Consider the following 16,640-nt stretch of genomic DNA (forward strand, 5'->3'; position numbering starts at 1 on the left):
AGTGCACATTAACTGCAGCAGAGTCGGCCATTAACACTTGCTTTAAAAATAATAAATAAGGTAAAGAAGTTGTCTCACCGGATCAGACTTACCACTGACTTCAAATCCGACTTACGCTGTTCATTAAATCCCGAAATGGCATCAGTTTTCTGTACCACTCTCAGGAAACTTCGTTGGATTACCGGATACAGACAGATTCCTCTGGCACATGGGGCTGTAGTGCACGATTTGGAGATCAATGCTTCCAGTTCCCCCTGGCCCCCCTGAGTGGAAGCCAATTACCATAACGGCCAAGGAACTTGTTGCTATCATCTTCATCTGTTCAGTATGGGGAAGATTCCTGAGTAGAAAGAGGGTACAGCTCTTTTGTGACAATCTTGGCCTTGTGGAGCCCATTCGGAAAGGTGCATCTAAAGACAACATAATGATGCACTTTCTGAGATGTCTCGGGTTTGTTTTTCACAGCCCACTATGACATTCACATCACAGTTTCACACCTTCTGGGAGTCCAAAACACAGCAGCAGACCTGCTGTCAAGAAACAGGCTTCAACAATTCCTCACCTCACAGCCAACAGCCACTTGCTTACCAACCGCCAATTCCACTTTGCCTTGCTCGAATTGTGTTGCTAAGACAGCTCGACTAGATGTCACCTCAGTTCCTCCGACACTCCAAGTCATCCAGATGCCCCAGTAACCTCTGCTACTAGTCACAACTGCATTACGCCGCACTGAATGCACCACATTTTTTCAAACAGGACCTATGTCGCTAGTGCACTTGGTATCCATGTACTATTTTATTTCTATATATAGCTGTATATGCAATCATGATGTATGTACAAATAACGTGTGTGGGGGTACGCATGAGCCTACTCATAATATTTATGGGATATATGTCATGCACATTGCAAATGTGACAGGGCCCTATATAATTCACTGGTCTAGTTGCTCATATGTATACTTCACACCGGTACATGCATGCCTGGCATGTTAACCAAGAATCTCATACTGGCGTGTTTGCTCCGAGCTGTATGTATTGCAATTGCCCACATATTCACAAGCACTATAATCATGTTATTATCCTTATGATTTACCACCATCATCTTCTGTAGATGTGTGCCACTACCCTGGACGTCACACATTTAGCCGATCTCCGCAGAAAGGCTGATCACTTCCTTGCTCAAAAAACTAACCCCATCATCTATAGCAACGTACTCTGCAGGAAAGAAAAAGTACATCCATTTCTGCAAACAGCTAGGACCTCCTGAATTCCATCATCAGAATCAACAGTAATTCTATTTGTCACACATCCTAGCTGAGGTCAACATCTCTTGCACCACTATCAAAGTGTATCTTTCAGTGAGCAGCTCACACCTCGATTTCAGCTAGTTTTGTACGTGGCATCAAAAAAGTCTCAAGCATTGGACTCCCCATAGAGAGTCAGATTGCCGATCACTGTCCGAATAATGCTAAGTATCAAGCAGACACTATCCAATCAACCCTACCCATATAGAAATATCCTCGAGTTCCAAAAAAAAAAATTTTTTTTTAAATCACTATCAAACAATCAAACACTGACCTGTTTGACAGGGTGTACAAATTTACTTGGGAGCAACTGACACCCCTGTATGCCCCATACTAGGGATGCTTCCATATCTGGCACGAAGAGTAACACAAACTGGCCCTCTATTCCTCACAGAGCATGGCCAAGGACTCACCTGGTGATGGTGTTGACGCAATGTGATTTCTGTTCAGTATTTTTTTTTCTGTGCGACTACACATACATTCATTGCAATACACAAGTACATAACACCTTCCTCCACTTCAGTGACATCATCTACACAGCACCCAGCTTATAGAAAGTAACTCAACTTTGCACTGTTCAATTGTAAACATTGTATTATGCATTCGTGTATAACAATAAGCATCATCAAGTTAAAGCGCCAGAATCCTTGGGGTGAAAGATTCCCATGTGCACATGGTCTCCTTTCTATGGCTTCTGCAGCAAGAATTTGGACAGTCAATTTTGCTGCCTTTGCTCCAACATTCTTGCCTGCCCAAGTATTTGTCACCTAATTTGTAATGTTACTCTTGGCCTTTAATCAAAAGTAAAAAGTCTTGACCCAAAGCAGTCGAGGCCTTGCACACCTACCAATCAACTACAGATCGTGGCTGAGCTAGATGATTTCAGCAGACAAGTGAGGCTACGGATTGTGGCAGAGAATCACAGAATACAGTTGTCCCAGGCAAGGTTGGTGACAACATTAACTGGGCAAATACAGCACACTTGGGCAAATACAGTACAGTTATGCAGAGAATTTGTTTAAGGAATGTTACGTAAACAACACACTGTAAATCAATAAAACCAGCAAAACCAATCCTATGAGTTCGTTCTACCCACTAGGAATAGATTGTATAAACACTTACTGATTGTCTGATCACGAAGCTTTTAAACACGACTCCACTACGACAGCACGATTGATCACGTGCATGACATTGTAAATCACTAAAACTAGCCAAACTAATCCTATTAGTTCGTTCTATGCCTAGAAATAGATTATATGACCACTCACTGATATCCTTATCACCGAAAATCGTAGTGGTTTGAGTACTATAGAAAATCGTTCCGAGCCAGACGCGACCAGGAAGTACAATATAACACTTAAAGCACCACCTTGCTTGTGTGTACGAAAAATACAGTGATCGTGGGGTGTCTCGAGACAAATACAGCACTCAGCTTTGCCTTGTGCTGTATTAGCCTATCAATACATACCCTCACACTGTATTTTCCGTACAGTGCATTAACTCTAACATAGATAATTTTGCAATCAATCACGTGATATAATTGAGATAAAACACGTGTCAATTGGGTTGGTGTCAATTGTCTAATGAATACGAACATACACAGTTAGACTACACAGCTATTTGTGTGTTTTGATTGTTTTTGTCATATCAAACCTGATATTCGACACTACCTTGTTTCTTTTGCAGTTTTGATTGTATGATCCTTGCTTAAATGTAAAATGTGACCGGGTATGCAATAACTGAGGACTGCATTCATAAGTGCATTTTTCAAAGTCAATTTTATTACGTTTTATTTATCCAGATAGCCAAAGGAATGGTTGCCCAAAGTTTCAACTCTAGAAGCTAAGAACTTTCGAAGTAACAGTGCTACACAGTGGCAACAACAGAAAATCGATTTGTACAGTGACAATACAGAAAATAAACTACAGGTGCTTAATTAAACACTGTTGCTAAACTGCTACAAAATATCACTATACAGTGAATGGTACAGCTCAATTATAACTTCATCATATCACACGTGAACTTGCATGAATCCACGCCACGTTAGTAAGTGGAATCACGCATGTGGTCTCATTAAAGCAAAAGGTCTCGTGGAAACACGCAATATTCTCGTGGAGTATACAGTGGAAAACCACACAGTGAAATGTAAGATACACATATCACATGGCTGCATTTTATTGCAGATCTTTTGACCAATTTCACAGCACTGTATCTCTGGAAGACAGTGTTGTACCAACTTGTAATCACCACCATCGTGTTGGAAATATAAATATTGTTCACATGGGATCTAGTATAAGAGCATAGGGTATTTAGTTCACGAGCTGTGCGTAATATTAAAACTCACATGTTTATGGGTCAATATGACCCACCATCGTATTTAATAATAAAATAATCTTTGTAAGTATGTACTTCTCAATACATACATTGGTCTCTACAGCAAGATGAAACACTCATGAATTAGTGTATGTATTTATTTATTTATTTATTACTGTGTAGGACTCCATCAAGGAGTATAACACACAGATATTTGGGAACCACCGTTTACGTGAATGCCTAAATAAAACCACAATCACAATGTGACAGTCACCTTTAGACTTACTGCTCTCAACAGTCCTGGCTTAGGCTAGGCGTACAGGGTTTATATCACAATTCAGATGCTGCTGATACGTTCCTCACTTATCAGCAGCATCTTGATAAGTGAGGAACGTACATACGTATGTAGCTATGTGAGATGAGTTTCTTCATGGAGATGATGGCTTGATAACAATGCTGGCTATATCCAAAGTTACTGAATCCAGATTTTACGTAGTGAAATAGATGCCTGATGCTCCGTGAACATGACACTGCAACAGAACATTCAAGTAAGCAAGAGAAATATAATAATTATATCATGTACTTGTATAGCTACAGTAGGGACAATTCACGAAATACGTAGCTAGCCACGCAAATGTATCAGCTGTAGACAGTTTATCGTGAGTTGACATTATACAATTTAATATCACTGACGTTTGCGTGGAAATTATATTTCGTTTGCGTGGAAATCAAGACACGGCCCAAGAAGCCCGCGCCACACCGTGAGTATATTAACAGGAAGAAAGAAAACATTATTTTCACACCTATGTAGCTCTGTGATCCCTTATCCGATTGGAACCAAATGTGCTACAGAAGTGCCGGCCAGTTATGTGAGTCTACATACTAAATTTGAAGAAAATCGGTCAAGCCATTTCCGAGATACGAGCGAACAAAATTTCGTTTTGATTTCTTCGTTTTTCTCTTCTTCTTCTCCTTCATCTTCTTCATTTCGCACATTTCGCAAAATCTACCATAAAACACGAATGCGTACTCGGATAGGGCTGAAATTTGGCACACTTGAAGGGCTCATTACGGCGGATCTCAGTACCAACTTTGGTAGGAATCCGATGAACATTCACGGAGTTATGACCAATTATGTGCATAAAATAAGGTCGAAGGTCTGTCACCCCTACAGGGTAAACCCCTTGGAGGAATGACTTGAAAATTGATATGTAGATGGAGTAACCATCGTAGGAGTGCCTTTTTGAGGTTTAAAAGGAATTGAGATAAAGACCATGGAGATATGACACAAAACCCAACCTGTGTCAAAATTACGCGATCGATTTTTATGAATAAAAAACTATTAGTTTTCACATCTACCAGGCAAACCGCTTAGAGCAATGAGCTGAAAATCAGTATGTAGCTGGAATAATCATCATAGAAAGTCCTTGCCGTAGTACAGAAGAATCGGATTACAAACCACTGAGTTATGATTTGAAAGGCAACTACGTGTAGCAAAGGCGAGATCGAGATACTCTAATAGAACAGTCACCCTAATAGAGCATTCAGCTACGTTTATAACTCACTCCATTGTAGAATTATATTACATAGCAAGAAGTCACCTTGTAGAGAGTTCAGCTACAAAGAAACTATCATGTAGAGAGTTCAGCTGCAAACAAATCACCCTGTAGAGAGTTCAGCTACGAACAGATCACCCAGTAGAGAGTTCAGCTACAAACAAATCACCCTGTAGAGAGTTCAGTTACAAAGAAACCAACATGTAGAGAGTTCAGCTGAAAACAAATCACCTGTACAGAGTTCAGTTAGAAACAAGTCACCCTGTAGAGAGATCAGCTAGAAACAAGTCACCCTGTAGAGAGTTCAGCTAGAAGAAGTCACATTGTAGAGAGTTCAGCTACAAAGAAACCACCATGTAGAGAGTTCAGCTGTAAACAAATCACCTGTACAGAGTTCAGCTAGAAACAAGTCGCCCTGTAGAGAGATCAGCTAGAAACAAGTCAACCTGTAGAGAGTTCAGCTAGAAGAAGTCACATTGTAGAGAGTTCAGCCACAAAGAAACTACCATGTAGAGAGTTCAGCTGCAAACAAATCACCGTGTAGAGAACTCAGCTACAAACAAATATGCCCTGTAAAAAGATCAGCTAGAAGAAGTTACGTTGCAGCTACAAAGAAACCACCATGTAGAGAGTTCAGCTGCAAACAAATCACCCTGTAGAGAGTTCAGCTACAAGCAAATCACCCTGCAGAGAGTTCAGTTACAAAGAAACAACCATGTAGAGAGTTCAGCTGCAAACAAATCACCGTGTAGAGAACTCAGCTACAAACAAATATGCCCTGTAAAAAGATCAGCTAGAAGAAGTTACCTTGCAGCTACAAAGAAACCACCATGTAGAGAGTTCAGCTGCAAACAAATCACCCTGTAGAGAGTTCAGCTACAAGCAAATCACCCTGTAGAGAGTTCAGCTACAAAGAAACCATCATGTAGAGAGTTCAGCTGCAAAAAAATCAATCACTCTGTAGAGAGTTCAGCTAGAAGAAGTCACCTTGTAGAGAGTTCAGCTGCAAATAAATCACCGTGTAGAGAATTCAGCTACAAACAAATCACCCTGTAGTAAGATTATCTAGAAGAAGTTACCTTGTAGAGAGTTCAGTTACAAAGAAACCACCATGTAGAGAGTTCAGCTGCAAACAAATCACCTGTAGAGAGTTCAGCTAGAAACAAGTCACCCTGTAGAGAGATCAGCTAGAAACAAGTCACTCTGTAGAGAGTTCAGCTAGAAGAAGTCACATTGTAGAGAGTTCAGCTGCAAACAAATCACCCTGTAGAAAACTCAGCTACAAACAAATATGCCCTGTAAAAAGATCAGCTAGAAGAAGTTACCTTGTAAAGAGTTCAGCTACAAAGAAACCACCATGTAAGAGAGTTCAGCTGCAAACAAATCACCTGTAGAGAGTTCAGCTAGAAACAAGTCACCCTGTAGAGAGATCAGCTAGAAACAAGTCACCCTGTAGAGAGTTCAGCTAGAAGAAGTCACATTGTAGAGAGTTCAGCTACAAAGAAACTACCATGTAGAGAGTTCAGCTGCAAACAAATCACCGTGTAAAGAACTCAGCTACAAACAAACACGTCCTGTCAAAAGATCAGCTAGAAGAAGTTACCTTGTAGAGAGTTCAGCTACAAAGAAACCACCATGTAGAGAGTTCAGCTGCAAACAAATCACCCAGTAGAAAGTTCAGCTATGAACAGATCACCCCGTTGAGAGTTCTGTTAGAAACAAGTCATCCTGTAGAGAGATCAGCTAGAAGAAGTCACCTTGTAGAGAGTTCAGCTGCAAACAAATCACTTGTAGAGAGTTCAGCTAGAAACAAGTCACCCTGTAGAGAGATCAGCTAGAAACAAGTCACCCTGTAGAGAGTTCAGCTAGAAGAAGTCACATTGTAGAGAGTTCAGCTACAAAGAAACTACCATGCAGAGAGTTCAGCTGTAAACAAATCACCCTGTTGAGAACTCAGCTACAAACAAATCGCCCTGTAAAAAGATCAGCTAGAATAAGTTACCTTGTAGGGAGTTCAGCTACGAACAGATCACCCTATAGTGAGTTCAGCTACAAACAAATCACCCTGTAGAGAGTTCAGTTACAAAGAAACCACCATGTAGAGAGTTCAGCTGCAAATAAATCACCCTGTAGAGAATTCGGCTACAAACAAATCACCCTGTAGAAAGATCAGCTAGAAGAAGTTACCTTGTAGAGAGTTCAGCTACAAAGAAACCACCATGTAGAGAGTTCAGCTGCAAACAAATCACCTGTAGAGAGTTCAGCTAGAAACAAGTCACCCTGTAGAGAGTTCAGCTAGAAGAAGTCACATTGTAGAGAGTTCAGCTACAAAGAAACTACCATGTAGAGAGTTCAGTTGCAAACAAACACCCTGTAGAGAACTCAGCTACAAACAAATCGGCCTGTAGAAAGATCAACTAGAAGAAGATACCTTGTAGGGAGTTCAGCTACAAACAAATCATCCTGTAGAGAGTTCAGCTATGAAAAGATCACCCTGTAGAGAGTTCAGCTAGAAGAAGTCACCTTTTAGAGAGTTCAGCTACAAAGCAACCACCATGTAGAGAGTTCAGCTGCAAACAAATCACCCTGTAGAGAATTCAGCTACAAACAAATCGCCCTGTAGAGAGACCAGCTAGAAACAAGTCACCCTGTAGACAGATCAGCTAGAAGAAGTTACCTTGTAGAGAGTTTAGCTGCAAACAAATCACCCTGTTGAGAATTCAACTACAAACAGATAACCCTGCAGAGAGTTCAGCTAGAGTCAAGTCACCCTGTAGAGAGAATCCTGTAAAGAGTTCATCTATGTAAAAGCAAATCACCCTGTAGAGAGTTCAGCTACATTTCAAGTCACCCAGTAGAGAGATCAGCTGCAAATTATCCTGTGGGGATTAATTGACATGTAATAAATATATGCATTATATATATAATTTGTACATTTACTGATAAAATCAGAATGAGTTTAAAGTATTTATAAAATCTGCTTCATCTTTTTCTTTTTCCTGTGGTAAAGACAAAAATATAGGTTAAAAAGCCCCAAAGCTGGCCATAGGCCAGCTTTGGTGTATACAAATACAAAAAGAAGTGAAATCTAATCAAAAACAGCCAAGCTGTAAAAAAAGGAATGCAGCCCTTGAAAATGCTAAGGTGAAAAAAGATGTGAAATCCAAGGTGGCGGCCAAGAAATGGCTGTGATGGTAGGTTAATGGTAAAAATTTTAATAATGACAATTCAGGTGAATTTTGTGCCAATTGACCAAGCGGCACCAAATTCACCTGAATTGTCGTTATTAAAATTTTTAACATTAACCTACCATCACAGCAATTTCTTGGCCGTCACCTTGGATTTCACATCTTTTTTCACCATAGCCTTTTCAAGGGCCGCACTCCTTTTTTTACAGCTTGGCTGTTTTTGATTAGATTATATTTTAATGAGTGGCTGGCTGTAGTTCCACACGAATTCACACATGCTATCATGCATGGGGTACCATGCATGTGTGAAGTTATAGTTAAGCTGTACCATATTGTATAGTAGGGTTACACAAGTTCCAAAGGCTGCATGATTCCAGAGTTCTAGAGGTTCAGAGGTTCCTGAGGTTCCAGGATTCTAGAGGTTCTAGAGTTCCAGGGTTCTAGAGGTTCCAGAATTCCAGAGGTTCTAGAAGTTCCAGGGTTCCATAGGTTCCAATGCTCTACAGGTTCCATGGTTCCAGAGGTTCCAAGGTTCCAAATGTTCCGGACATTTCAGTTCCATAACTTCCAGGGCCCCAGAGTTCTTGAGGCTCCAGGATTCCAGAGGTTCTAGAAGTTCAGAGATTCCAAGGCTCTAGAGGTTCCAGGAATCCAGGGTTCCAAAGGTTCCATGGTTCCAGACATTCCAGAGTTCCAGAAGTTCCAGGGTCCCAGTGTTCTTGAGGTTCCAGGATTCCAGAGGTTCTAAAAGTTCAAGGGGTTCAGAGTTTCTATGGCTCCAGAGGTTCCAGAAGTTACAGGGTACTAGTAGAAGTTACAGGGTTCCAGTAGTTCCAGGATTCTAGAGGTTCCAGGGTTCCAGCAGTTCCAGGGTTTCAGATGTTCCAGGGTTCTGGAGGTTCCAGAAAATCCAAGGTTCCAGAGGTTCCAGAGTTCTAGAGGTTCCAGGGATCCAGAAGTTACAGAGCTTCAGAAATTCCAGGGTTCAAGAGGCTCCAGGATTCAAGAGGTTCAAGGTCCCATAGGAATCCTGCAACCTCTGGAACCTCTAGAATCCTGAAGCCTCTGGAACCCTGGAACTTCTAGAACCGTGGAATTTCTCAAACCCAAGAACCTCAAGAACCCTTCAACTTCTGGAACAATAGAACCTCTAGAACCCTTGAACCTCAGGAATCCTGAAACTTCTGGAACCAGGAAGCTCTGGAATTCTGCAACCTCTGGAACCATAGAAGCTCTGGAAATCTGGAACCTCTGACATTTGGAACCATAGAAGCTCTGGTACCGTGCAACCTCTGGAACCATAGAACTTCTGGAACTCTGAAACTTCTGGATCCCTGGAACCTCTGGAACGTTTGTAACTCTGGAACCTGACAGTGTGGAACCACTAGAACATTAAACCTCTGGAACCCTGGAAATGCTGAAACCCTGGAACCTCTGGAGCCCTGGAACCTTGCTAAGGTTGGTTTGAGCCATTGCTCTTGCAATTGGTGCATATTCCATCAAGCTACTGGCTATCTCCTTGGCCTCCAATGCCATTGTTTGCTTGTGCATATTAGTTGCCACATGATCCTTGAAGGTCAAAGCATGAATAATGGCTGTGCCTTCAATAAAATCCGGCCTATAATTTCGCATTGAACAGAGCTTATCACTAAACTTATGTCAAACTTCCCATTTTAGCATGTTCATGTGCTCCTAATACGCTGTTTCAAACCACAACAGTCATATCATCTGAATGCTTTTATCATTTTCAGACACCCACTTCTCCACCATATGCTTACGCAACCATTCCTAGCAGTGTCTTCACTGGCTTTTTTTTGTCTGGACAATTTTTCTGGATAAATAGAAAGTTATTCAGACATTCCATGTATTGTCTGGATAATGTATGATTGTGATACGTTATTTCAACACTGGTCCCAGCTACCTATTACGAAAAAAGCGACATAACTATTCTACTTCATTTTATGCTATGTTCCACCCATTATACAGTGTTGCAAACATAGAGCAACATGAGAAGCACCTCTGCAAGTAAAAAAAAATCATTACAAAAATTATGGATGGTTCTCATGAAATTAAACCAGTATTGAAGCTACAGTATGTGATGTTACTGTGAATCAACACTTACACGGTAATTGAGAAAAAAATGAGACACAAAGGTAAGTCCATGATTCATGCATGTGTAGCTTCTGTGGTTGGCAAAAGGCACATCTAGGGACAAAGCAACATCAAACAGTGGGGAAATAAAGTCTCTAGCCTTAACCATAGTCATGTTACACTTAGCTGAGGGCATCAGTTGGTCAACAAAACACTATTTTAAAATTGTTGTAAAGTTTAGGATCACTTTGAAGGTAGTTTTGGGCTTGATTATAACAAACAATACTAACAAGATAAAGAAGAAATGAGGCTAGTTATTGTTTGTCAGAAAGCCCAAGATTTAACAATCCCTGCTATGGAGGATCAAGGCTGCCAAGGCTCAATCGTGTATTTTCTCTTCTTTCTGTGTCTTTTCAAACATAATTATATAGCATCTTTAAACAGGATGGAGGACCAGGTATCCTACAGACTTTTAGTATATACTTGTGCTGTAAATCCATAATAAAGAAATAAATAAATAATGATAATAAATATAATAGTACATACTATAATTGTGTGTATGATACATATCTTACATTTATGTAAGTTAGAATACATTTAAATATTACCTTTCAAAGGTTGAGAAGGCTGAGTGTTTCCCATGATTAAAACTGCAACTCTGAAAAAGTACTGATGGAATGAATCACAATTCTAAACAAAATAAAATTTGCAACACATAGCTTGATTATTTACTGTACAATAGTACAACATTTGGCAATCATAAATGTGATTCATGCATTCAAATTATTGGCTGCACATGAGTAATCAATCAGTATTGGGATTCAAGTAGTTGACCATACCCCCTGTTCTACTAAAGCAGTTGAATAAAAGTTAGAACAAACATGTAACAACCAAATATGAAATACTTAAGACAGTGTTTAATTGGCAGGTGCCTAATTAGTTCATGGCTACAGTTACTGCACAGCTAGCTATGTATGCATATTTAGAGCTGTTATTATGTAGCTGAATTCAGATTACAGACTACTGAAAATAATGTACTACACAGTCAACACTCTAATAAAACATCCCATTGTGCAAAACTCTTTACTGATATAACTACTGTATGCTGGTTATTTTTCCCTGAACTCTACTCTGGAAATTATCTTACCATTGTGCAAAAACTTTGGTAACTGTTGGTTCACCCACAAATGGAACATGCCAGTATACTTTATTCTCCCTACATTATCAACTAAATTTTACCAAAACAGTTTCTTCTCAAGGACAATACAAGAACAAAACTCATTACCAGTTACCTTAAATCAATTTAATTATTTTGATGTCATAATACGTATTTCTAATTTTCATATTGTAATAATGGCATAGGCGGCGTGTGCATTTGTTCTACCATCACAGTTCTTAGCCCTACCTTCATCAACTCTAGTCTAGGACAGTCCACCCTTCGCAAAAAGTAAGGGTCTTACAAAATACAGTTCCAATATCATTTCAAAGCATTGCATTGTTAAGGCGATCTGTATACATTTGTGAACAGTTTGTTTTTGCGAAGAGGCGGCACCAGACCACATAAACTCCTGCCAAACCATCACACACAAAAAAATTCATGGCAACACACAAACAATTCTTGACAGTCTACACCGTAAACTGCATTGTTGGACTATAACTAAGAACAAGTACAACCAGGCTGATAATGATCATGTGATATACTTAGGGGAACCCCTTCAAAAATCTCTATAACACTTCTTCTAGTGTTGCACTGATAATCGGTTTGATAATCGGTATTGGGCCAATATTGGCTACTAGCCAATTAATCAGTTTTGATTAAATCAAAGCTGATGTTAATCTCCATCTGCATATAATAATGTGGGGGAGGCTAGACATAAGTTACTTGGCATTTTAATTAAGTTATGTGTTGATATGGTTTAGCAGTGACTACAAGCCATGTCCAGAAACAAAAGGGTAGGTAAATACAGTGGACCTGGGGACCAGGGGACCTGAGGATATCCAACTCTGCTTGGAATTTTATACACTTCACAGTATTCTATACTTGCACTAGGTACCTTTGCAAGTAGCCTTGCATGGCCAATCCACTTTTTTTTCCCTCGTGGCATCTCGCACGATGTTTACACCAATTAGAAATTATAAGCGCCTCTAAAAAGTGTCTGAAGCTGAATGCATTTATAGGCCACTGCCTGTTGCACAGTAAGCATACTAGTCTATTATGCCGCTAGCTACTAGGTAGTTTAGGAACATTGTGCAAATCACCATGACGTATGAAGAGCTGCTGGAACTTGCTTAGCTTGGCTTAGCTGGTTATTGCTCACCTGCTGCACACTGAGCATGCCAGTCTATTATGTCACCTAGCTACTAAAGTTTAGACACATTGTGCAAACAAATACTCTGGGAAAATAGCGAGTGACCTATAATTAATGCAGTCAGCTTCAGACACTTTTTCAGAGGCACTTATAATTTCTAATTAGTGTAAACATCATGTGACTCGGAGATGTCGCGAGGGGGGAAAAGTGGATTGGCCATGCAAGACTCCTTGCAGAGGTACCTAGTACATGTATAGAATACTGTGACGTATAAAAAATTCCAAGAAGAGTTGGATTTCCGTGGGTCCCCTGGTCCCAGGTCCACTGTTTTTACCTACCCCCCAAAAAACTGTCAGGTTTTAGGCCATTCCCAACAGTAAACTGAGATTTTAGGTTTCTATGTAGTACCAGCCACCTGTCTCTACTGTATAGCAGTAGTAAAATGTACTTAAAACCTGTTTACCATGAGTAGCTTTACTTGTGGTATATCTATCTTGACATTTTAGCCTAGAAAAAGCTGTATATCAATACTTATGTCACTAATATGAGTCATTTAATAATGATGAGGATGAGTGTTAGTGTTACTAGTGTATATCGGATAAGTTATTGTTATAGGCTAATTATGTTGCTTAATATCGGTTTCTGGAATAATCGGCTAATGTGGATATCGGTGCAACAATAAACACTTCAAGTGGATGCACATGTTTTTTGCACAAGACATTCATTGTACACGTAATTCTATATTTTTCATACATGTAGAATAATTTATTTAATATGACCACAGCTTTATTAGTGGTTATAGAACAGCACACTGTGGAAATCTGGGCAGTGTAGAACTTTGAATTTGAGACAAAACACTAAATGGCCACAAGTAGGTGTTCTTGGATCAGCACAATTGCAAATCTGTTAGAAATTTCTGCAGTCTTCTAGTGGTAGTGGTAACAAATTGATGATAAAAAGTCAATATGCAACCGTCTCAGCAAAAACCACACAAGCATGCGTATTGAGAAAAACGAAATTTATAAATAATCCATAAAATTACGCATGCTACAAAGAAAAATACGCAAGTTATTATCGGGACAGTATTCGAAGAAGGAAGACTTAAATCGATTAAAACTATATACCATCTTATTTGCCTGCTCATGGAGAGTTCAAAAAGCTTTGTTTCATTTCTGTAGCTTCACCTGTATGCGTGTCACATGCGTTAGTTTACGATACAGTAAACGTAAACAAGATCGTCATTGTTTCTTCTACCAACCAGTTTCATATTCATATGCGCAAGTGTCTACAGGGCTAAAACTATACTTTTTCTAATGTGCTGATCCATGGTGAACATTTAAAGCCAAATTGCAATGTTGTAGACTAATCCAAATGAAAGTTATGACTGTGAATGTAAATGCCTGTAGTTTATTTTCAGTCGCTGTACAAATCGATTATCTTACTCTTCGTACTATAATTTTAAAACTACACACCACAGAAGGCTAAAACTTTGGTGATCCATTCCTTGAACACTGCTAATAATGTTGAGTAAATAAAAAAAAATTTAATTGCACGAACAAGTCTGGTTTTTGCTGAGATGGTCAGATATGTGACTGAATTTGACAAAACCCAGCTTCAACGCACAAAGCTTCATTAGGAGATATGGCAATTTTAAGTAATCATTGTGTAGTAACTTCCCAGTGCCTACAGCCGTGCAAACAAAATTTGCGCCAATTATTCATCGATTTACTAGCTATCACTGTGTAGGTGTATAAATTTCTGATACCCATAATATGCCGCTTTTTTTCGAGCAGGTAATAATATCACAGGTGGTTGTAATAGGGGCAGGGATGGTGGGTGGTGGGTGGGCTTAATTTAGGAGTATACAATGGAGCAAGAAGATGAATGGAATCCAGAGGCCAAGTTTTGGCCCTTCATGGCCTTCTATGGCCCTCAAATCACTCCAACTTGATTGCGAACAGTACTTGCAAGCTCTCTATGAAGTCCCAGCTCACTACACACCATTACAACAAAGCCATGGCCATTTAATGGCACCTATCTTCAACCCGTGGCTTTGACAGGGTCGGAAGAAAGCTGCTGCAGAAACCAGACCTGCCAGTCCTGAAGGAAATACAGAGTAGAATATGATAGTGTATTAGACCAGTAATCCATTTCTGGTAAAAACGTAAGTTTGATTTTGTGTGTGTGGAAGCCGGGCTATGTGAAATCCGGTTACATATACAGTATATCTAATCCAAAACAGCCAAGCTGTAAAAAAATGATGCGGCCTCCAAAGAGGCCATGGTGAAAAAAGATATGAAACCCCAGGTGGCAGCTGAGAAATGGTTGTGATGGTAGGTTAATGGTAAAAATTTTAATAACAACAATTCAGGTGAATTTGGTGCCAAGACCAAGAGGCACCAATTTCACCAGAATTGTCATTATAAAATTTTACCATTAACCTACCATCACAGCCATTTCTTGGCTGCCACCTTGGATTTCATATCTTTTTTCACCATAGCCTTTTTGGGGCCACACCTTTTTTTACAGCTTGGCTGTTTTGTATTAGATATCACTTCTTTTTGTATTTGTATACACCAAAGCCGTCTTATGGCCGGTTTTGGGATTATTTAACATGTGATTTATCCTTTATAGTCCAGTCATTTTATGAAAAAAAAGGGGTCAACCTTTAACTAATTGCAACACAAATGGTTTCAACAGTTTCTAGCATAGACAAATGTGCTCTATAACATATCAAAAGTCCCGGAAAATCCCATATGGGGAAAGTGACCTTTTGCATGACCTTTTTTGCCATTTTTAGCAAAAAATTTGGATTTGTGCTTCTATTTCAGCTATACATTATCCAAATTATTTATATTTGGTATCAAATGATTGCTCTCACTATAAGGAACAAGATGACACTTGTTTGGTATCCATAGCTTAATCTGTTCTAAAGTTATCACCATTTTACTGGGCAAAACTAATATTATTTAGTCCCACCCACGCACTTAATTAAATTTTGGTTTAAGCTATTTATTGCTTGTCTAATGATAGTTTTCCCATGGCAAGGGACTATTTTCATAACAGAGGGTCATAATGAAGACTAGAAGGTGCATGTGTTACCATGGAAACCGAGAAATAGCATAGCTTTATATACAATTCGGTTGTTTTCATTCTCCATTGTCATGAAGATGGATTTAATTCTTTACAACTCGAAACCTGACATTGTACAAGTTAAGTTAGGTACATACACAATGACACACGTTAACCATGGCCGTGGTAAGGGATAATCTATTCCCTTGTGTATATAAATGGTAAGTTTCGCTTTCATTCAGTACTAGTGTTGGTATCTGTATCATCTTCTTCATGGATTGAGGTGTCTGAGTTGGTGCAGCCTGTTCCCTTGCAGTTGCCACAAACAGAAGAGCATTTCACCTTGTATTTGTTTCAAGTGTATCTCATGCTGCTGCAGTCAGTGTGGCAGTTACATCTAATCACTTTCAACAGCTCATCTGGAGCAAGTGATAGACCAGTTAGCACAGGCATCAGTATACCATCATAGTCTTTCTACCCCCATGCAGTTGGCTGCATTTCACTGGCATCACCTTTCCACTCTTGTGTTGGAATTATACATGGATACTGTGATATTTAGCAGCAGCTGAAGTAGGTGGCAAAGTTTGTGGAATAACAACTGTAGTACTTTTAGCTACCTATTCACAAAAACGCTTGTATTGGAGAGAGTTTAATCCTTCCTTTGTACTTCCACTGTATAAATCCACTAGTGCTTGCTCTCCTGCAGCCACGATGTCATTTGGTGTAGATGCTACCGCACTGAACACTTTGGCCTGCATTTGAAAATATTTACTGGACTTTACCTTTCCAATGTCATATAGCTGTGGTG

General features: G+C 39.6%; 1 protein-coding gene across 1 annotated transcript in view; it reads right to left on the bottom strand.

Moving 5' to 3' along the window:
* LOC136243089 (neuralized-like protein 4) overlaps nt 1-16,640 on the bottom strand; it is a 222,273-nt gene that overhangs the window by 167,027 nt on the left and 38,606 nt on the right. The window contains exon 2 of the mRNA XM_066034606.1: nt 11,060-11,141. Within this exon, the coding sequence (XP_065890678.1) occupies nt 11,060-11,093 (34 nt within the window). The 5' untranslated portion in view covers nt 11,094-11,141. The remainder of the gene's footprint in view (nt 1-11,059; nt 11,142-16,640) is intronic.

Source organism: Dysidea avara, chromosome 2 (genome assembly GCF_963678975.1).
Source record: "Dysidea avara chromosome 2, odDysAvar1.4, whole genome shotgun sequence".
NCBI lineage: Eukaryota > Metazoa > Porifera > Demospongiae > Dictyoceratida > Dysideidae > Dysidea > Dysidea avara.